The 23,026-nt window shown below is 35.3% G+C and overlaps 1 protein-coding gene across 1 annotated transcript in view; it reads right to left on the bottom strand.

Moving 5' to 3' along the window:
• The window catches only part of FMN2 (formin 2), a 169,288-nt gene that overhangs the window by 76,781 nt on the left and 69,481 nt on the right, over positions 1-23,026 (bottom strand). Inside the window, exons 8-9 of the mRNA XM_054062984.1 lie at positions 22,679-22,823; positions 10,691-10,778 (exon numbers count right to left, since the gene is read on the bottom strand). Of these exons, the coding sequence (XP_053918959.1) occupies positions 10,691-10,778; positions 22,679-22,823 (233 nt within the window). The remainder of the gene's footprint in view (positions 1-10,690; positions 10,779-22,678; positions 22,824-23,026) is intronic.

Raw genomic sequence — 23,026 nt, 5'->3', positions numbered from 1 at the left:
CACCTACTGAGGACTTTAAGATTACAGGAGACACTCTATATTGCTTCAGTTCAATGCCATTGAGCTATATTTTTTGTGCAAGTAGCTAAAACAGCTTCACTGAAAAGAGAAAACGCATGGCACTGAAATAGAATCCAACACATACTCCTTAGGAAGGTTTCCTGTGGAACAGCAAAACAATGGAAATAACCTTAGAATCACAGAAAGTTTGGGTTGGAAGGGACCTCAAAGGTCATCTAGTTCCAACTCCCCTGCAGTGGGCAGGGACACCTCCCACTAGAGCAGGCTGCCCAACCTCGATCTTTCAATTGTCTAGAGATCAATAGAGAACAAGAAAAAGAAGAGAAAGAAGGAGGAGAAGCACAGGTACTTAATAAAACATACAGAAATACCAACACAACAGCTCAGCATGAGAAACGACACACTCATTATAAATATTTCACACTTTTTGCAGCAGAAAACTATGATGTCCCCTCCACTGCTTCCTACCCTGCCTACCATGGATGATGGAAAACATAAAGGAAACAAATCACTCCCCCATCTTTGCATCATCCTTTCCCTTCCTTACACTCAGAACTGGTGGTTTTTTTAAAAATAAAAACAAACAACTTCTCGCTGAGTGAGAAGCACGCCGAGAAGTATCGCCCCAGTCCAAGCTGGAAAGCGGGGCAGAGCCCCAAGGTCGAGCGGCTCGCCCGACTCAGCGGGCGCCTCTGCAAGCGCGGGTCGCTGTTGCCCCCTGCTGGGAGCGGGGCCGCGGGGGCACCGGCGATGGAGAAACCCAGGTATAAACCGAGGGAGAGGACTCAGAAAAACGCCCCGGTAAGCACAGCGCCATAGATAAAGCCCAGGCTGTGCGTATGACGTGTTTTGATCTACTTTCCCAGCACCTAACGCTTGCAAAGGGGGGGCAATTTGTATTTACTGATGGATTTCATGGCTGTTCCAAATGTAACAGAAGGACAATAATCCGTGACACTAGTAATATAAGGTTGTATATGGCACCGTAATTGGTTACTGCAGGAAAGCGGCAATGAATACCGAAGGAAGCGTGAGTCAGTTGAGATAAAGCGATCACTGGTAACAGATCTACCGCCTTCCCTACTGAGGGAGTTCACAACTGAATAGAAAGAATCAAAGAATTGCTTGGATTGGAAGGGACTTTAGAGGTCATCTATTTCCAACCCCTGTGCCATGGGCAGGGACACCTCCCACTAGACCAGGCTGCCCAAGGCCCCATCCAACCTGGCCCTGAACACCTCCAGGGATGGGGCAGCCACCGCTTCCCTGGGCAACCTGTGCCAGTGCCTCACCACTCTCATAGCAAAGAAATTCTTCCTAATGTCTAGTCTAAATCTGCCCCTCTCCAGTTTATACCCATTCCGCCTCGTCCTATCCCCACAAGCCTTTATGAACAGCCCCTCTCCAGCTTTCCTGTAGCCCCTTTCAGCTACTGGAATGTCGCTATAAGATCTCCTCGGAGCCTTCTCTTCTCCAGGCTGCACAGGCCCAACTCTCTCAGTCTGTCCTCGTATAGAAGGTGCTCCAGCCCTCTCATCATCTTTGTAGCCCTCCTCTAGACCCATTCCAACAGCTCCATATCCTTCTTACCTACTAACACAATTAGTACCCTATTACAGATCGCTGAACAAGAATGTTAATAACAACTCCTAAATGGTAAAAAACATAAGATAACACGCCACACAGAAAATAAAATAGCAGAAGGTTTAATCTGTTAAGAATATTTTTGAGACCTTATATAGAGTCTGAATTTTAGGATACCACAGTTATTGGTCAAATCAACTAAGCAGAAATACCAAAAGAGAAGAAGCAACACTTGATTTACTTCTGAATAACATACAAAAAGTTGGAGACATTTTAACTGTCCTAAATGATATTTCTTTATAGGACAGAGGAAGAGGACTTTTAAAAGTAATATCATAGAATTTGACTTTACAAGGAGGAGTTACATTAAAATGAGAAGCTAGTTAAAAGGGTAAAAAAGGATGTCACAAGGAAGCTTACAGACACTATATTAGAGGTTCAGAGAAAAACCTAAATCATCAACTAAAAAAATCAAAAACATCCTTTCCCCCCATAATCTTTTCACATCCCTAGTATTCCTACCACTCAAAATCACATATATAATGAAACATAAGAGAATGGAGGACACCTGTAAATAAAAGATACTCTTCAAATAATGGAAAACAGCCAAAGAAAACAGAAAAGCAAAAAGTCTTGTAAGTTCAATGGAAATTGAACTAGAACAAAAATGTCTAAATCTGACTTGTCAAATGCATAAAGTTAGTAATAGAACCACTTTCAAACACATCAGATGCATGAAGCCGGACAGCAAACAGTTGGGCATGCAGATAATCTGGCTATAAGAAGAGCACAAAAGAAAGAGAAGCAAAAAAGGTTAAACAAAACATTTGTGTTAGGATTCACAACCAGAGAAAGAGCCAAGGAGGGTCTCAGACAAGATCTATACTTCTTGACTGATAGGTTTTGGGCACCATCTCAAATTGAACAAGTTTCAGAACAGACAAACACAAACTTTAAGAGGATTCTCAAGATGATGCTGGAAACTACAAACCAGTCAGTCTGACCCCTGTGCCTGGAAAATGTCTATGCATTATACAGAAGAAAAGCTTTCTTAAAGAACACACAGATAAACCAAAGTAATGAGAAAGAGCAGTAGCATATCATTTTGTAGAAGATGTCTATGAGCAGCGAGTTAAATGGTACTGCAGTATTAGGGTCAACATGACAGGTAAAAGTCATCAGACTGATACTGTGTTTGCAAAGGCTCCTTAAAATCCTTACCTAAGGCTTCAGAAAAAAATTACTATGTTGTGGGGTAAGAATAAAGGCCTACTCTGATTAAAAATAACAACTGCTTAAAAAAATGGGAAATCAATTAGAAAAATGAATGAACAGCTTTCAAAGTGTGGTATCCTAGTAGTGGAGCCTTTCTATGATCTTTGCAGGTTCCTTTCTATGATCTGTGCTGTTTAATGAAGGTGAGGTGGTAATGTTGGCATGTAATAAAAACTAGCCACTTCAAAGCTGACCACAAATCTGTACAACAGGATCTGTCAAAAATTCAGTGTCAATACATGCGAAATAGATGGAGAAAAAAGAACGTGAACTGTAAAAACAGTGTGATGGATAGAAAATTAGCAGCTACTGCCCCAAAAAAGATATTCTGTTTTTTTTCATAGTTCTCTGAAAATATGAGCTCAATATTTAGCAGCAGTTAAAGGGCAAACAGAATATCAGCAACAATTCAGAAAAAAATGGAGCCTGAAATAGAAAATGATGCAATACCATGGCACAGGCATATGTTGCACATAAGTCTTGAAAATAGCACACAGAGCTAGTCACCTCATCTGCAGGGAGAAAGAGAGAGAACTATGCATTGTAGACTGGTGACAAGAAAATTCAAAAGAATAGGCAATGTATGACAGTCATTCCAAACAAACTTCTCAGTTTAGGGAAAGACGACTACTACAAAAAGATAAAGTAGAAATCTATAAAAAATAGGTAATCAGTGGTAGTGCCACTCGTAATTTTTTTGTGCTTACACACAGAAGATCAGGTTCTAAGATAGACAGATCTCTGTTTGATGAAATATAGCAAATAGTTTTAATTGCTTCCTTAGAAGAGAAATGATAAGAAAAACCAGTAACGAAAGGTATGCTAAATGAAAAAAAAAAAAGGGATTTATAGTGCAAGTTTTACTAAGTCCTCATTTTAACCACCATGTATATAAATTATATTTTAATGGCTACATACATGCAAGTGGCACCAAATTTTTTATACAAAATTTCTGTGTACAAACATGTAAAAATCTAACAAACACATTAACAAATCACAAATGCATTGCTTTGGCAAGCATCCTATTCTTCTAAATATTTCAATTTCATTAAAAAGCATACCTGCATTACTGAAAGGTCTTAGTCAATTAATAAGCCTTTCTAAATTTTCTTAATGCTAAAAATCTCTGTGTAGGTCAGAAATGTAAAAAAGTATAACCACTGGAAAATATTGCTACTATGGAAAGGAGACCAGGTGCCCTTTCTCTTCCTCCCCCCAGTTTTGCATTCTACTAATGCTAATGACATATTTTGTTGCTTTTATGCTTAGAATTTTTTAATCGCCTCACTTAAGAGTAACTACATAATACACGAATGAGGAAACACAGTACTGCTTTTTTTTTCTTTTAAGAGGACAGAACTTTCCTGAAACTTTTCTCTCAAAGTTTCAACATTAATCGGACTTCCAAGAAAAAAAAATAAACTATTTCAACTGAAACAACAGACAAACAATGCAGTTACAGTTTCTTACAAAACTTCTCTATTAAATTACATTCATATGTTCCTAACAACAACAAAAATCTTTAATTATCCAAACTACCCAATGTGGCAGTAATTAGTCTCTGCTGATTCAAACATTGTGAAAAAATTCAATATGATTTTTTGTCATTAAAAATCCTAACTTCTTTAAAATGTAGTTTGCATTATAGAAAACTGGTTTAATTCTATAAATTTCTTTTTAATTATAAACTCCAAAAGGACATGTCACAAAACATTCAGTTCCTTTCTTGGCGATATGAATATTTCTGTCCTTCATTATCTTGATGTGTTGCTTGCATACTTAAAACGATAACCTAGGTTCTATTTTTTTCCTCAACAACTGGTGTTACTGCTTTATTGGCTGCTGGTCACTGTGAACTAATCTTCAGAAAATCTCAGAGGATAGAAAGAGGACTTGAGGCATCCTTTCAGTACTCAGGATTAGCTTTCAGGGCCTTCACTCACAGCTCAGGGGTTTGTACCACATCCATTAGAAATACCACCTGTCTCCAAGGGGCTTCATTGTCCTTCCTCACAAGCTGCCTCTAGCAGAAGTCACCAAACAAGGGCTCCAGAATTGCTTTTGGCTGTTCAGTACTGTGGGCATACTAACACTGTGAAAGCAACAAAATGATTCGCAGCAATACTTATGTGTGGCACTCTAATTTAACTCTAGTCTGTCTTTTATAAAAGTAATTTTGTGCATCCCATTGTTTTTCTAACCAATAATTTCACAATAGGAGCTTGTAAAGTAAGTATAAGCAAATAAAATACGTAAGCTTGATATCTAACAGCTGTCATAATGAATATGGTAGCATAAAGCTAAGAAGAAACACAGGAACTGACGATTACAGTGTTGAAGACTGAAGGAAGTGCTAGTTCACAGGTCAGAAAAATGTTGAACCAATAAGTCTTTCCTTAGTGGGGTCTGAGAATAAACTAAACGTGTTGGAAAGGATATCAGAGGGGAAACTTAAGCCATAATCTTTTACATTTTTAGCTGTCTGAATTAACAGTATTTCATTAAGAAAAAAAGTGTTCAAATCCTTTAAATACTCAATTAATAAGCCAGCAATAACAGGCAAAGTTTCAATTTTTTTAATTAACCTGCACTTACTGCAATCACTTTATGGTTCATTCCTTTATTAAAGAAATATAGACTTGACACCTGAGAGAAAAAAAATGTTCTATATATCTTCTTACATCCAGGATTTTTTTCGTAACTTAAATGGAAAGAAATAATAATTTTGGGCAGCTGGTTTACTTTTCAGTATAATAATGTTCAAAGAACTTGATCCAATCATTTATTGGTTTGTCCTCGTAACTTGTTTAAACAGTAAAATGTATTTTGGGAAGATATGCATTCTTTTCAAGTATTTCAGTATTATGAGTTTCAAATAATTATGCTTATACAACATAAGTTGTTATTAGATAAATAATGCTCAGATTACCTCTGGGTTTTCCCTAAGATAAACTTAAAATTAGTTTTATACTCCAGATGTCATTCTTTCCTGATTGCTTTCCATTAGTGGGCCTATGACCACTGAGACTACACGATAATTCAACTCGAGAAAAATTCCTGCACAGAACACTTAAATAATGCAGCCCAAGAGACATTTTTATTCTCCTTCAACAGTGAAATTAGTCAGTTAAACTTTGACAGTCTCCCCTATCTCATCATTTCTAAGTGCTAGTGTGAGTAAAGTAAGAAAACACACCCAAGATTTTATCATGTTCCTTTGTCACTAATAGCCAAATACTAAAGAATAAACATTTATTTTGCCCACTAATATTTAAAGTACACTCACTTCCTGCACATCTGTCTTGAATTCAAGGCAGAAGATGTCTGTTTTTCAAAGTTGTACTTTTGTTAGCAGAGCAAGTTCTGCTACAAATACAACTTTCAGTAAAATACTCCTAAATCCAGAATAAAAGTTTAGGCTTTACCAGCTGTTATGTGACCCTGCGTGCCCCCTCCATAATTATTTTTCCTATTACATTATGTTATATAACCTTTCCTGGCATTGTTGACCAGCAGTGAGTTGAGGTCTGTAATAAAGAGTCTTAGTCTTCCATATATATATATTTTTAATATTGTCAAAGCAGGACAGATAGGTCCACCAAATTCTGTAGGTTACCAGTGTCGGGAGGTAAGGGTAGGGAGAGAAGAATTACTTCTTAAATGAGGATATGAGAAAGGTTGTCCAAAATTCAGAGGCAGAAAACTCCAAACTACTTCCAACAGAGCCAGGGCAACCACAAGTTGCTATGCAAAACCTTACAGATATACAGTTCAAGTATTATAGTCATGCCAGAGGTAACACAGTGCCTGAAATTATAAACCCTGCAAAGAGAAATTCACGGAATTGGAAAAGATTACAGACAACCTCAAAAGATAGAGAATTACATCTGACATTTTTAACAGACTTCTACTTTCAACATTTCCAAGGCATACTCAGACCAAGACAATTTGGGTGAAAAAAAGATTAATTTCCATTTTGGAAATAAATACTAGATATATATCTGTGTAGCACATGTAATATTTATGTGCGTAAAATATAAAATTTGCTTTTCTTCTGCCTAATACCTTCAGTTTAATTTTTTTCCTTCTGTTTTTCTACACACGGCAAAGAGGTTCTTTGCTATTCTCACTGCAGCTGTTAACAGCCATAAAAAGCTTAAACACAGAAGAGGATAAGTTTTATCTTCAAAAGCAGGGGGATTGGGGAAGACACTGACAACCACAGACTTTGCAACGTAGTTCCAATTTCACACAGTTGTTACATTTCATGTAATGACAGACAACTTTATTAAAAAGTGATATTTAAGGGATAGAGTCCCTTCAATGCAAGCACAGGCTTAACATGAAATTACATATTCATGTATAGGGTGTTCATCATAGATTACTATTTGCAGTTAACTGGAATCTTGTTTGATCTCTAATCTAAGCACAAGCTGCATCCCTGAAATGTTAAGAGTGAGCCCAAAAGACTAATGTCGAAATCAAAGTCTTTTCCCTTGGAAGAAAATCTTAGCTATAAAAGAAGAATATCTAAGAAGTGCTTGTTCGGCATTTCTCCAGCTCTGGTTGTAACACACAGCCAAACACAGCTATATTTCCAGCGGGAACATAATACTGAACAGAGGATATTTGCGGTATAGTGAAAATAAAAACACAAGAAAAATGCCTGGATAAAGTGTTTGCATAGTTGATAGATGATTGTAAAAAACAGACATCAATAAAACTTGTGTGAAACCAAAGAAACCATGAGTTGAGGAATCATTTTTGTACTAATAATATAGTGAAATGGCACTGCAACTAAAGAGTCCAGCATTTCTTACAGTTCTAGCCTAGACTGCGTAAAATAGTTGGGACTTCTGTAAGCAATTATAATCTACTAAAAAAAAACCCCATAACAACAACAAAAATCAACCTACATTACTTTAAATCACTACTAGAAAGATGTACTCGAGTTCTGTATAACTGTACTCTGCTTATTACAGTTACTCCTTCCACACTATAAAAATATTTTAAAAGAAACCAGGGCTTGGAAGTTTGTTTTACTAAGCCTGTTTCTAAGTCTGGAGCAGATAAATGCTATTCTACAAGCAGACATTTAACAAGAATATCATCATCATCATCATCAAAAACAGCTATTTAGCATATATTACAATAGTCTGAGATCTTCCGTTAAATGCCATCTGATCACAAATGCATGAAAAAGTAGATAAGTTTTCAAGATTAGTTAACAGCATATCAACAATTCAAATTTTCAGCTTTCCAAAACAACTTTTCTTTAAAGATTGTTTCTTACAGGCAATATTTCACCATCATTTTATATCTTAAAAAGCAAGTAAACAATAGTACACCAAAAACCCCAAGGAATGAAAAGAATTTACAAGCCATTAAATACAACATTTTCCCAGGTTTCAGGTTATTTTAAGCTGTTCAGTCAAACATAATACAAACTGAAACTTGAAATCCTAAAGTTATTAGTTGAATTAATACCCATCACAACTGTTTTCTCTACTGTTCCTGTAATACTTGGAAATTTGTGCAAACGGTTAGAAAAATAAAACACAATAGCATGCAAACCAAGAAACAAACTGAATACCACACTGCACTGAAAGTTTCTCTCTCTTCCTGCTTGCTTTATATGGCCAGTAAAAAAAAAAAAAAAAAGAAATAATTAAAAAAATAAATTACAATTCTTCTGCAAATTGCGTGGACACTGTATCTTACAGATATGCTTTACACGTAATACATGGAACATTTACAAGAAAGCCTATAACGAAAGTTGCTTAGTGCCACAGATTGTCAGAGTGGGAGGGGAAAGGTTCACTTGACTGCCTTTCAAATTTATGAAAAAAATTTGTGTTGCACTGAGTTAGATATGGGTAAATATGTGTGTCACTGCGCATTGAACAGCAAAGCCTCACAATCACCACTAAAACCCTGGGCCAGGGGACAAAGAACACTGATCAGATTTTTTGCTGTAGTTATTGTCATACATCTTAAAACTTGATGCAAATATATCAACTGCCTATTTTGCTTATGGAGGCACTCTGTAACATTATTTTAATTTTTGGTAGTACCTTCTCATTAATGTATTCAAATTGCAGCAGATAAACCAGTAAGATATAAAACTCAAAAGTATGTAAAACCACTACTTTTTAATGAGCAAGTAAAAATAGTGCATGCATAAATGTGAAGTTAAATACTTGGGTTGTGATTCTATAATTTCTCCACGGGCTCTATGGTTAGATCCCTCAGAGAACTCTGCATAGAGTGACTAATGCCAGAAACAGTTCTTGGTGAGATCTCTCCTCTGTTTTCCATGCCCTCACCATGAAAATTTCTTTCCTGCTCCTCGCCACTTTTCCTCCATGCCTATTTTATGTTCTTAAAAAAAAAAAAAAACCAAAACATTTTTAACACCCAGTTCTTCCAACCATTTCCAGAAATTCCCCCATCAGAAAAATTTCTTATATTTCAATCATTTCTGAACAGCAAGGGAATAAGAGCACTACTAAATTCCTGTTTGCAAAGACTTTTGGGTTTAGAAAACAGCTATTGAAAGAGGAATACATAAAATCTGCACACAGCTCTTAGATGATCATGTGTGCTTAATATTGTAATAGGATAAACGTTAAGCATAATATTGTTTGACCCCTTCAACTACTGACATTCATGCCATGTTATTGTTAGTGTTGCATGTTAAGCAAGCAAATTTTCAATGAACTCGCATTGGCTTTACCACAGACACAGATGTTAGGCGGACTCCTTTGTTCATAAGGTTCTCATTATTGACTGAAACCAAGTTGAATATTTGACTGAAGGAAAGGACCATATCATTGTTTTCAGATTTTGCTCTATGACTTAACCGAACTACATCTGCCAGCTTTGGAAATACCAAGTACTTCTTGGCGCCAGTACTGGCGCCTTGCTCTATGACTACCATCTTAAGTGCTTCAGCTTGAGGAAGTCTCGTAACCATCAAAACAGTTTAATGAAAACTTAAAACTGTGATTAAGAGTTACTCACTAGCTGACAGAGTGCTCTGAAATTTGTTCTATTGGTGAATAATTTCACAAAATCAGCAAATCATAGTAAACTGAATGCACGGCTGTGACTATGTAGCCTAGAAAGTTCATAAGATGTTCCTGTGATTTATGAATGCTGCGTTATACTTGAAACCATATTTATTTAATAGATAGGCTGGCACTTCACAAGATAATTCAATCTGCCAAATCTATCCAAAGCCTTTGGGAAACATAAGGGATGCTCTGTATATAAATGCAATTCCACTTTTCACCTTTTTGCACTACTGTCTCTTGGCATAAACATGAAAGGCATCATGCTCCCCTAAAAGAGCTCCCTTTATAAGAAATGCTGTTGAAGATTGAAGACTATGTAGTTTGTGCTGAAACAAATACAGGGGCAATTTTATATTGCAAATCAATTAAATGTTAAAATCCATATTTTTCTGGATATGTCCTGGAGCTATCTGAATTAAAATATACAATATATCACACTTTCTTCCTCAGAAAGAGAAAAATGAAAGTGTCTATGTTTTATATCACTTAGATAACTGATACCAAAAAGTGTAGATGGAATTTCTGCAAATAAAGGGTTTTATTTTCTATACAGTACAAGGGAATACATTATTAGAAAGGGGAAATAAATCTCAAAACACGCTATTTTCAGAAAAATAGAGTGTAAATAAAAACACTTATAAATTTATTTTACATATCAAAACAGAAGTAATTAGCATTTCCATATTATTAATGATGTGATCTAATCTCGAGTCAACAACACTTATTTCACTTACCATGCTGAATGTCCTTCATGTCTAAATGAAGACTAGACATTAGTATTCCAACAGCTTGAGATCTTTTGTTACTTAACAACTTGACAACCTGCCAAAAGAAATCCAACTATTAGCATTAATCTGCAGGAAAATGTATAAGAAATATCATATTAATAATGATAAATTCAAGAAATAGTACCTATGTGCACATCTATAAATGAGTAATTTTATTAATTGAGTTTGCTCCTGCAGCATAAATCCATCATAACTGTAATTAACTATATCACCTAGTTGAATCTTTATCCTAAAAGAATGACTGTAAAGTTCCCCTAGACTTCCTCCTTTACTGGGATGCACACTTTCAACTTCACACTGATGTTACTAAGTGTATGAAACAGGCTGTCATATAAAAAAAAAACCAAAGCAACTGTGTCTATCTTGGAATTGCTTTGGTTTCCAAAACCACACAATGTTTTCCATCTTTGAAGTAAGCTAAAACTGTGAGAATTTATATTTTATTTGAATGTTTGACGTAGTAGGCGCCAATATGAATTTTATTTAAAAAGCAAAATAACCACGTACATATTGGGATTCTCTTTGATCACTTTTAGGGTATATAAAAGGTCTCAAAGCTTTTTTTTTTTTTTTTAAATAAACAAAAAAAATCAAGCCATCAAAACATCTTGCTTTAGAGGGTTAAAATTAGCTACTAAAATACATTTTCATATATATTTACTTTATAAGCAAAAAAGCAACGAGTAATTCACAGACTGTCTTCCACAGGGCTGTCAGCTGTTTGAATTCAAGTTACTGCACATTTTATATTGTTGATAGGAGAAGCAAGTAATGCCTGGAAAGGTCCATTATCTGTAAAACTACATGATTCTAGATGAAACCTTTTTTAATGTAGGGCTATAGCTAGGAATAAAATAGCTTTGTTAAGTGATCTTCCCCAGAACAATGTCACAAAGATGAAAGAGATTGATATTTAATATATTCAGGTTGCCGAGTTTTACACTGTACAAAACACACTGAAGAAAACCTTTGTGTATCACTTGAATGAAAGAAGACATAATTAGAAAGGTAAGTGCAAGTTCTTTTTACATTGCAGTCATGAATCATACAGATTTTTTCAAGTTTTACAGTTCTGCTCTTAGCACAAAGGTGCTGTATCACTTACAGTACCACTGGTAAAACTATTTATAAATTACTTAGTAGAAATGAGATTAGAAGAAGTATAGTTGATTTAGCCACAGTAAAGAATGTCATGATCAAATTTACATCTCAAAAAAATTCTGAAAGTACTCACAAGGTGTTTGACCTGTGGCCAACTTTGATTCACTCAGGTTTTCAGACACATGTTTGTATGTTGATGTTTGAGTAGCAACATAAGAGGAGTAGTAAGACTGACCCAGAACTCTGCCACTAGGACTGCTTAGGAAAGTTGAGAAACTCACAGTGCTTGCTGTATAGGTTTTCCAAGGATGTGTCTGGCTGGCCATTTGTTTTATTAGATTTTTTTTTTTTTTTTTTGCTCTTAGACCTTCATAACCATTGGTTAAGAAGGTATTTCATCCTACTTTCCTCACAGATTCCTAACTAGTTACAGTGAAGTGAAAATACAGCATCTGCTCATGAAATCAAAAAGTTTAACATTAGAATCTAAGTAAGTTATAACAATTGTTCACAAAGTTGAAGACCTAAATTCAAGGCACAGCTATTGATGTAAGATGTCAGAAATTAGCAAGAACTTCCTATGCATTGTCTAATCTATGTAATTTATTAATAATAGGAATTTAAAATTGAAGCCAAATGAACTGAAACAGGATATGATAGTCATATTTTCTGAAATCAAGGAAAAACTATCATAATTCAAAGAAATTACCTATTCACCTCTTTGCAGCTACAAAACCTTTACAAAATAAAATAAATATTGGGTATAGAGGTATGGATCAATTCTTTCTTACAACTACATTGAAATGCACATCTCTAATAAACACCAAACAAGCTTCTTGCATTCTATCTGGAAAAAAAGTCAGTAAAAAATTTCAAAATGAACAGAAACTTTTTAACTGGTGTTACTACCAAGTCATACTTGCAGAAAAAACAAGAGCAACAGAAAGAAACAATGTGGTATGTTACATTAAAAAAGTTCAAAAACTTGTCCTTGAGACTGTCCACTCCAACAACACTGACAAGACTGAATTCAGTACAGAAGATGTTGGGGAAACTGTTGATTCCAGCCCCCACAATTAGTACTTTAGTTCAAGTCTGAAACATCTCACAATAACAGAGTAACTTAAGCTTGCTGCTGTCCTCAACAGATACAGGGAGTCCTTTGTTGCCTTTATTTTGAACAAGAAAAGGAACCCAAAAGCTGACAAAAATGTGAATTAAGAACTAATGCAAATCCATTCCAGAAGTCCTATAAGGAAATAACAATTGTCACAAAAAGTGGTAAGAGATCTTCTCAAGTAAGCGCATACATTGTTACTCATATTCTAGAAAAATTAAGTAGAAATGGAACTGATGCGGGCTACTATGTTGACCAGAAGTAAAACAAAAGAAAAGAAGTAAACTAGGAATAAAATAGCTTTGTTAAATGATCTTCCCCAGAACAATGTCACAACTGCAATCAGGTGTGAATGTACCTAGGACCAAGAAAGGGTCACAACTTGACCTTTCCAAGGGAAACAGAACTACACTGTTGTCTCTTGGAGGCCCAAAGAGCAAGGAATGAGCTGGAGTCTGTTTTCAGGACTCTCCTACTTTTAATGGTGTCAGCACCCATGTAATACTATATTCACTTCAAATTGCGAATCGCTGTTTCTACTACCCATCAGCAATGTAGAGCTCAGAGAGTTACTGAGATTACGCCTACAAATACAGCAAGGGGATCATCACTAGAGAAAACAAACAAACAAACAAACAAATAAATTAACTATGTGGTTATGATGCAGGCTAGAACATGATTTCTTAGGAGGCATAGTAAACATGGCTGCTATAGGACCAGATTTAGTACCAAAGACTGGAACAGTCAGGTGAATGGGTGCAAAACAGTAACAGATAAAGCATTTCTATGTATCAGCTACCAGTTTTGTCTGGCTTTATTTAAAATGTACGTTTTATGCCAACATCTATACTAATCTTTATTATGTATTTCATTCTCATTTCAGTCAATTGCATGACTACTATGGTTTCCTCCAATAGAATGCCTGTAACAATACAACACTAATTCAGAAAACATGAATATTAACATAAGTGCCTAAAGCAATTCCCATATTTAAAAATAAAACAATAAAAATAAATCAGCTGCATAGTCTGGGCCTACAGGCTACAGACAAGTGACGCCATTTAAAGGCGGAACAAAAAAAGGTTGATAAATCCAATCTCTACAAGATCTAAAGCCTCAGACACAATACACAGCTACTTTTTAGTTTGGATTTTGGAACTTTGCTTTAAACAAAATTTAAAAAAAATAAATTAAAAAGGAAGCTAGAGATATTATCTGCAGCCTGAAGTCTAGGACAAACTTTCCAATTGTCGAGTGGTCCTCATTGTTAAGCAGTAAACAAACTACATGCCAAATTTGTTCCTGATTGTTTAACACAAGCAAAACCAGTAAAAGAGATATTTAGTGAAAGGTAATGCAAAACACATGTTTGATGAGACCCTGAAGCAAAAATACAAAGATTCTCTTTCCCCAGAATAATATTTAGTTAATACATGGAATTTTTCAATGACTTGCTCTCTGGTTCTCATTTTGACTGGCAGCATTAAGCGAAATTATCCCAAGGCTTTCACTGCTTAAGAAAAACTACTGCACATTACAAAAAGTCAGATGCAGGAAACTCCAGGGTACAAAGGCCTATAGCTTGTAACTGTGCAGAGAGGATGCAGAAACCCTAGAATTCCAAACAAGATGTTAAGATGTAGTAACAAGGGCAGTAACGCAGTCATCTTCTCACTAGGCAGGTTCAAGCATACTCCTAATGTAAACTGGCAATCACAGAACTAGACCCATCATACCTTTGACACATATATCCTTGTCTTCTTACAGATATAACAGAATTATGTTGCGCTTTCATGAGTGGAGGTTTTGTGTGTCTGGGTGTTTTTGTTTGTTTTTCCTAAAGGTAAGTCCAGAAGTGACTTCTGGCTAGTGATGGAAATTGTGAGAGAGGGAACAGGGACTGCTTCAAGTAGTGAGGACGTTTTAGTACAACAGGAAATCAAACATTTCTACTTAACGCTTATAAAAAGAAAACGAAACCTCCCAAACTAATACCCAGCACTAGCTGTCTAACAGCATATCCATGCTGATGGTACATAATGGTATAACTGAACTCAGCTTTCACCAGAGAACTTCAATCATAAAGTGTAATTTTGAGCACCTGTCTGTCTCATACCCTAATCAAATCTGGAATCTTCTCTGCAAACTAACTTTGGATTCTTATAATCTATAAAGAGATACCTAAAGATTCAAAATTCTCTTCTTCATACATTTCTACATGGAAGTTGTTGGCATGTTATGAAAATCTGTGCAGCCAAGTGGTGTCTGCCAGTTTGTAGATGCTGTAACTTTACACTTGAATGTAGAGATTAAAAAATAATATTTACTTTTCATTCATTCTATCTATTACCCTACTGTGCTTTCATAAACAAAAGCTTTTAACAATATGGACGCTAAACAGTTCATGCCCTTTTATGTCATTTTATCACTAAAATAAGATTGTTTGAAATGAATACCATAAAACCATTACTGTAGAAGTAATCTACTAAGAAATTGCTACCCAAGTTAACGTTCTTCACTCATGACTTCAGTTGGAAAAAAATACGTAAACTTCTTAGATTGGCATATACAGTCATAGGTCAGAAAAGATTATGTTCCTCAGCAGGAGACTGACAATAGTAAAATGTCCCTTATTAAAAAAAATAATAATATTCTAATTTTAAGGACTAGAGTAGTGAATGAAGATAAATAGCAAACTTTGAATTCTTTAGTTTAAAAATAGGTCACAAGGATTTTATTTTTCCGTACATAAAGTTCTGCTTTGACTGTTTAGCACATTGTAATGTACCACAATTATAGTTACTCCTTCTTTCATCAGCTCAAGGATCACGAGTCCTAAAGTTTAGTCTCTATATTTTCAGATCTTATGTTTGTATATGTCAATATATGGGTTAGCAATACAAATGAATGTTCAGCCAATAAAATAATTTAAACCTGCAAAGCTAAAATATCCTTAGGAACTCTGTAAGAAAGTCAGAATTTTCATGCATGGTCTGCAACACACTCAGCAGGTGGGTTTTGTAGGTTATCAGCCCAACCACTGTGAAAAATTTTGTCTCTGTGTACTCAAGTTAGCCATCCAAACCCACACATTTTTTTTTGCGAACTCTTGCAAAAGATATTATTTTTATATACTTGACATTAAGAGTCTTAATTATTTTATAAAATTTATCATATCAAATCAGGGAGACAGACATGGAAGAAGAAGTTACTTAGGAAAGAGTGAAGAACACAAAAAAATTCCCCAAACCAAAAAACTCCAGAAGATAAATAAGATTGCTATACAATATCTGGTAGGAGATATCAATGAACAAACAAAGAAAATCCCCATGCTGTAAAAGTTTTAGTGTTCGCACTTTTAAATGGGGACATCCAGTTACAGTCAAAAGTATGACATTATTCACTGTAGCTACATAACAACTTTATTGTTCTGTTTGTACTGAAGTCAGCACCAAGTAACAAAATACAGCCTTTAGGAAAAATCTGCAAAATCAATGCTTCTATCACCTAGAAGATTTTTGTACTTATCTACAAATAAAAAAATAACTTAATCTTAAAACCTCAATTTTCATGCTGACAGTAAAAATCTGTTTAACTTTGTCAGTTAGGGTCTCATAGAAATACAGACAAGTACATTCACACTTAAGTTCGACAGTAGTTTCTTTACTAAATATTCACAATCACACTATTAAACTAATTTCGAGGTGAAACATTCAATCCATACACACATCTAATTCTGAAGCTATTTAAGTTTTCTTGATCATATTTTAAACCTACTGTACTAAAACTTGTTGCTTCCTGCCCCCTTAGTGAAATCAATGTGGACAGAGAGATGAGAGATGAAATGTGTGTTGTTATCTCTGTATCTTCTTCCTACCTTGATGTCATCCATCACTACAATGCCCACTGCACTGAGTTCTTGCACTGAGAGTGTCAGAAGCACCATGGACAGACTGGAGAAGAAAGTATTTGGAAGGTTGAGAACTGCTGGCTATATAAATGCAAGGTTGCCAACCTCTCTAGGAAGACAACAAGATACCTCTACTCAGCAGTGTCAGTTATAACAAGAATTGTACACAGCCCATGGTGTCAGCTACCTTTCCACTGTGATTCAATATCTGGGTTATGCTTTTTAGATACGGAGCTTTAAGTCTCTTTAAACAGCTGCAGCTCACTCACTCCAACCCCAAAGCCTATTTTTCTCTTCATTTGAGCAAAATTTTGGTAAGATCTTCCCCTGCAGAATTATTCCAGAGCATAAAGAAACATGACGCCACCATTGTCAGGCACACTACATCTCTCATGGTTAATAAATTAACATAACCTTTCTCACCCATACAGAATCTGTAAGGAGCAGTAGGACATTACATCTGCAGAAACTTTCCACGCTAGTGAGGATACATGTACAAAATTGAGAAATCACTGAGCTCTTGACCCACAAGATCAGATCACAACATTGTCAGAAGCTCATGCGTTTGTTTTTAAACTTGCAAATATGTGAAGGAAACAAGAATGCGAAATGCATGTATTAATAGAGGACATTAATCTGGGAAGTGTGAACAGGTAAAGATATTTGATATAAAGATGCAGTCAGGTAAAATTGTGTTTGCCACAAAGAGAAGTCTGAAGATAAAGTTACAAAACAAATAATATAATCACAAAACATGCAATAAGCTATATAAAGAAGAGAATGAGCATTAATACCAGAGATCAATAAAAGAAACTATTTTTACAAGCCAAATAAGCTATTCCTTAAATAACTTAATGACATTGGTAATTATTTGGTTGTAGAAATAAAAACAATGCCTTAGTCAAATCCTCTACAATTGCTCTTTGTGGAGACATCAGAAGCCCAACGTATCTCTGAAGAGTACATAAAATCACAGCAAATAGTTGTGTCATTGACACAGGTAATAGAGCAACAAGCGTGGATACAGAAAGCCCCTTGAGACCGAGTCTCCACTGTTCACAGAGGGAATAAATCCTGCTTTTCAGAAAATTATTTTTCCCTTTATGTCATTCCTTGTTAATGAACAAACATGAATTGTCTTTTATCTGCTAACTCAATATGGCATTTACCTTATTTACCAATTTATACATATTTTACGTGGCGTTTTATCTCTAAAAGTATTCTATTTCCATGCCTCTTTATGTTCAACTTAAAAACTCAAAAATACTGAAATCATTAACTAAACAGTTTTATTGATACATCTTGTTTGCATCCCAGGCGATTGAAACAGAATGAAACTTTAGTAGCCTATTATTTATTTTCTGGAGTAGAAGGGGGAGATTAAAATCTTAATGTCAGTAGATTAATGGTTGACTATTCATACAAGAATATCTTTAACATTTTTATTTCATTTACATGATAGATTACGAACACATGGTCTGCTCTTGAAGAAAAGTTCATTGCGGTTACGTGTATATTATTTTCCAAAAATACAGTTAAGAGGATTATCATTAAGGCTTCTAAGATGACTGTTCAAAAGTTAGGAAAGCCATCTATGCAAGACAGCACAGCCACTACTACATGCTTGTTATTGCAACAGTGATATCAAGATTTTCTAAGTATGTATCATTTTTTCCACTGAACCCATTCAGTGCTCCCTGGCCAACATTTCCCATGTAAGTTTTTAATATTACTTTTACCGTCATACTTGATTATGTGGCCTTAATCATAAGGCTTCACTAATTATGTATTTTTTTAGTGCTGCAACAACTGAGAGAAGTTTTTTTCTACTCAGGCAACAGGTTCATTTCCCAAGTAATCCTTTTGAAATGTGCTCATTCCACACAGTCCATGCTACCTATGAAAAGGGTCCTACGATAAATACTATCCAGCCGTGTAAGCAAAACTATTATTATAACTACATGGTGTGGCTGAACAAGACACTCCAAAAGCCAGTTTTCACCCTTTGCTTGGTTCAGACACTATAGGTGTGATGAGATCCACTATTTTCTGACAGAACACTCAGGTGAAGAATATCCCACCCTCACAACAAGTTTCTGAGAGGAATTACTTTAGACAGAATAATGGGTGATCTAGAATCAGACTTATTATACTCTGCATTTCCACCTGTTGGAACTCCTCAATCCTTCACTTGCAGTACAAAGCTAGGAATAAATCTTCAGAACTCTACCTGAAGTCTCTCCTGGGCAAAATAGGAACTGAGATACAGCCTGTAGAGTGGCAAAACCCTTTACACAACTAACAAGACATGTATCTGATAATTTTTCTGTATTTCAAGTACATGAAACTATGTGGTCATGAGCAAAACCAATCTTTGCTTTCTTTCTTAACATTGGTAAAATGACAGAGCCATCCAATGTGTATTGTATCGGGAGGGAGGGGGTAACCCAACAAACCTTGTAGTCTAAAGAGCTAAATTTTGGCACAGTTATAACAACAGCGACTTGTAATGAAAGCCAGACTACTTTAATAGGTAGCAATAGCAGCCCCACCTATAATATAGTCCATAAAGGACTTTCTTTGAAGATTTAGTAGGCATTCTCATTGAGTGAGCTTGCACACATTTATAGCAGCTGAGAATTTGACATATACGTATTAACAGAGCAAAATAAATCACAGCTTTTGTTGTAGCACCAAATGAGACTGTATCAGTAAAATCAGTTGCATTCACAAATGAATATTAACACTTCATTTTTTCTCTTCCTTTAAAGTTCTAGAATGGATTTTAATGTGGCCTTCAGCATTAGATGCAATGTCAACTTTTTTAAAGCATTCTTTATTTATAAGTTATTTGCAGATGAACATGCCAAGGAGAAAAGCAATTAGAAACAATATTTGGATAGGGTGGAATTAACTCAGTCCTTTACTCAAGAAAACAAAAATAACAAAAACCCAAACAACCCACAACAATATAGATACTTTTACCATTTAAAAAGGAGCCACCATTCAGAAATAATTATATTATACATATCTATATCCATACACACACAAACATACATATGCATTTACTCTATGGCATATAGCACATCTAGATCTGTGTGCAAAACAGCATGGTACTCCAAAATAATTAATCTTTCACCCACTAAACCATACCAAAACTATCACATCTTTCTTCAAATAAGCTAGAATTCACACCCTCACCCACCTCTGGCATGCAGCTTCCTCTGTAAATACAATTCTATCTCAGCTTAGAATAAAAACACTGTTTTATTAAAATCAGGTGTTTACATAGAGTACCAAGTAGTTTATGCATTTGAAAGTTATCTGGGCATTTTTTCCTGACTACTATTTCCAGTATAGCTAGTATTTTACATCCAATCCATCTAAGCAATATATCTGCTCAGCATACCCAGACATCAGCGCAAGGAAGAAAACCAAATGCCAGACTAGAGCTTTTCTGGAAAGCAGTAGAGTGAGCTGTGAGGGTCCGTGTTCTGTTCTGTAAAGCACTCCTCCATATCTCAACAGGTGACAGAACACATCTGCTCTGCATAACATGTCTCTGTAAAAATCACTACAGAAACACCATTCGTAAGATCTTTACAACACCCGTAACTATCATAGAAGCCATGTAAGTCAGTAACCACTTAAACAGTACTTGGTGCTTCCTATAAAAACATACTTGTGGAATTACAGCCATGCTTTCCCCAAATAGCCATTTCTCTGGCTAAGCATGGATGGACTTCATTATCCAAGTGTTTACTGTGGTATAAATGAAGAGAATTTAAAAAATAAAGGCCTGCATTCTAAATTGCAGAGAGAGCATACGTAGAATATATACATGAAGCTGTCTACTTCAGTTGTCTTGTGTCAAAACTGTGAAAAAGCCCAAACTGGATTTGTACACATGAACATTTAACTTTGACATCTGTAATAAATGATAACTCTAATTGTATTTCTAATGCAAGTCCATGATTATCTGTTTAGTTCATCTATTTCCCCCAGATACTACAGTTTAACAAGTCAGACTTCTCCATTAGGCAATTTGTCTCTTTTGAAGAGCAGTACATTTGTCTGATCACCAGAGGAAGAGAAACACACAGCGGGTTCTATTCTGTCACTTTAAGTGGCCCACAGGAATGTTCATTTTAGATGAAGGCACCTACTTAGATTACCTTAAACTTCTGTGTGGAAATATCTGTCATACACAACTTGTTATCAAATAAGTTAAGAACAATCTGTTATTTTCATTTAGTTTTACCTACATTTTATTTACTTAATGACAACATAATCTAAATTTCTGTCATTACAAGAAAAATAAATTCTTCAACTATTGTAACTCACATCTAATGTTTATTCTTAATTGCTGTCTTTAACCACTGTTTACGTTATAGAAGTAAACAGTCATCATTATTATTCTGTTTGGAGATTTGTATCACCAAACCTCATGAAATGTGAATGGACGAGCCGTTCACAGGCAAAGAATCAGGGATACCTTTGCACTCCCTTTTTACTTGAAGAACTATCATACTATTTGAATTAAGAATAATCATTAAAACTTTTTTTTTCTAGATGGAGCGAAGAAGACTGAAGGTCTTGCACTTCAGAGATTTAGTGCAGAGCAGCAAGGTAGTAACAGCACCGTATTATCTTTCTCCCCGTCTCAGTTAGTACATCCTAGTGCAGCACACAGGTATATGAGGTACAGCCACAGAAGTGTCAATGCACTATCCTTCCCATCCATCCAAATGAAGGGTTTATCCAACACCTTGGGATAATCATCCTAACTGCACTACCAGTTCTGTTGCCAGCACTGCAAAGTGTGCCTCTACGTCTACATTGTTGATTGAAAAGTGTCTGTGGGAGCAAGACCTCCAGATTTACTAGGTGAAGAGGTCATATTCAAACATAAAATCTACTGTGTAGAGGTTTTTCAGAGTCCCAACTGTACATCCAGTGTGGAAAAATATCTTGTATAGTGTTAACCTGTGTGTTAAAATATGACAGAACAGCCTAGTCTTGAATTGAGTGTAGGAATGTGAAGATGACAAAACAACAAATAAGAATATTCTCCTCTATAGTCTGAAATTTTAAGAGCAAATTTATTATCATGCCACCACCACTCTGATTTGCACACAGATATGAAGAAGATTACAGCTCCTTAATCAGGTAAATATTCAGATTCAAGTCACTTACCCCAGGCTTGAAGCTTCTACATTTAAAAATATGTTTGCTATTTTTATCATACATCATTCCGTTTCAAGAAAACTGTTTGATTAATGTTGGATTTTCCCAACTGTGTTTGACAATTATTGTATGCATAAACTTCACAATCATAATCATTATATTTATAAACACAGCACAAACTTAGAACTGTTGTGATTGGTGTAACATCAGGACTTAGATTCTTACACAGGTGAAGTCATGGCAATTCATATGCAACTCTAATTTATAAAATTAATCAAAATAACTTATATAGTACTCATTGCATATGCCCAATTTCAAAGCATGATATATGCACCTAATTATTTTAGTTCTATTTTTGATAATTTTTAAGTGGATAAAGCAAAGATTTTTTTAAAAAGGAAAGGAATACTTGAAAAATAATTTATGAAATCTTCAGTCTTTAACACATAAAGCTTTGAAACTCATCCTACATTCACTTATTCTCTTACATTTCTGCATATGGTGTGTATATATGGCAACAATTTCACACTAGGCAAAATTCATCCCAGCTGCATGCAAAAATTTGTCATTACATAAAAAAAACAGCCTAGAAAAGATCTGAAGTTAAACGAATACTCACTTGTTTAGTCTTTGTTTTTGTAATGGTGTCCGAAATGGGTTTCTTCCTCTCTTTAACAGCTGTTTTAGAAAACAGTTCTTCAAACTCATGATAATCTATGGAAGGCTCTTCAATTTTTTCCCACACAAGTGAAGCACTAGAATCTCTAAAGTTAAGCAAAAGACCTATGTAGGGCAATGTCAAACTAAATAAGGTCATAAATGGAGGAATGAAGAAAATAAAATAGCAGCAATTTAAAAGTTTTTGCCTAACTTCTACTAGCAGCATTTTGGTAAGACATACTGTTAATTCTGCCCTATACTTCTTTGTTTGCTTCTTTGCTTACGTACCATAATGGTAAAGCTCATT

Source organism: Cuculus canorus, chromosome 3 (assembly GCF_017976375.1).
Source record: "Cuculus canorus isolate bCucCan1 chromosome 3, bCucCan1.pri, whole genome shotgun sequence".
Taxonomy (NCBI): domain Eukaryota; kingdom Metazoa; phylum Chordata; class Aves; order Cuculiformes; family Cuculidae; genus Cuculus; species Cuculus canorus.
This window is presented reverse-complemented; position numbering and strand designations above follow the sequence as displayed.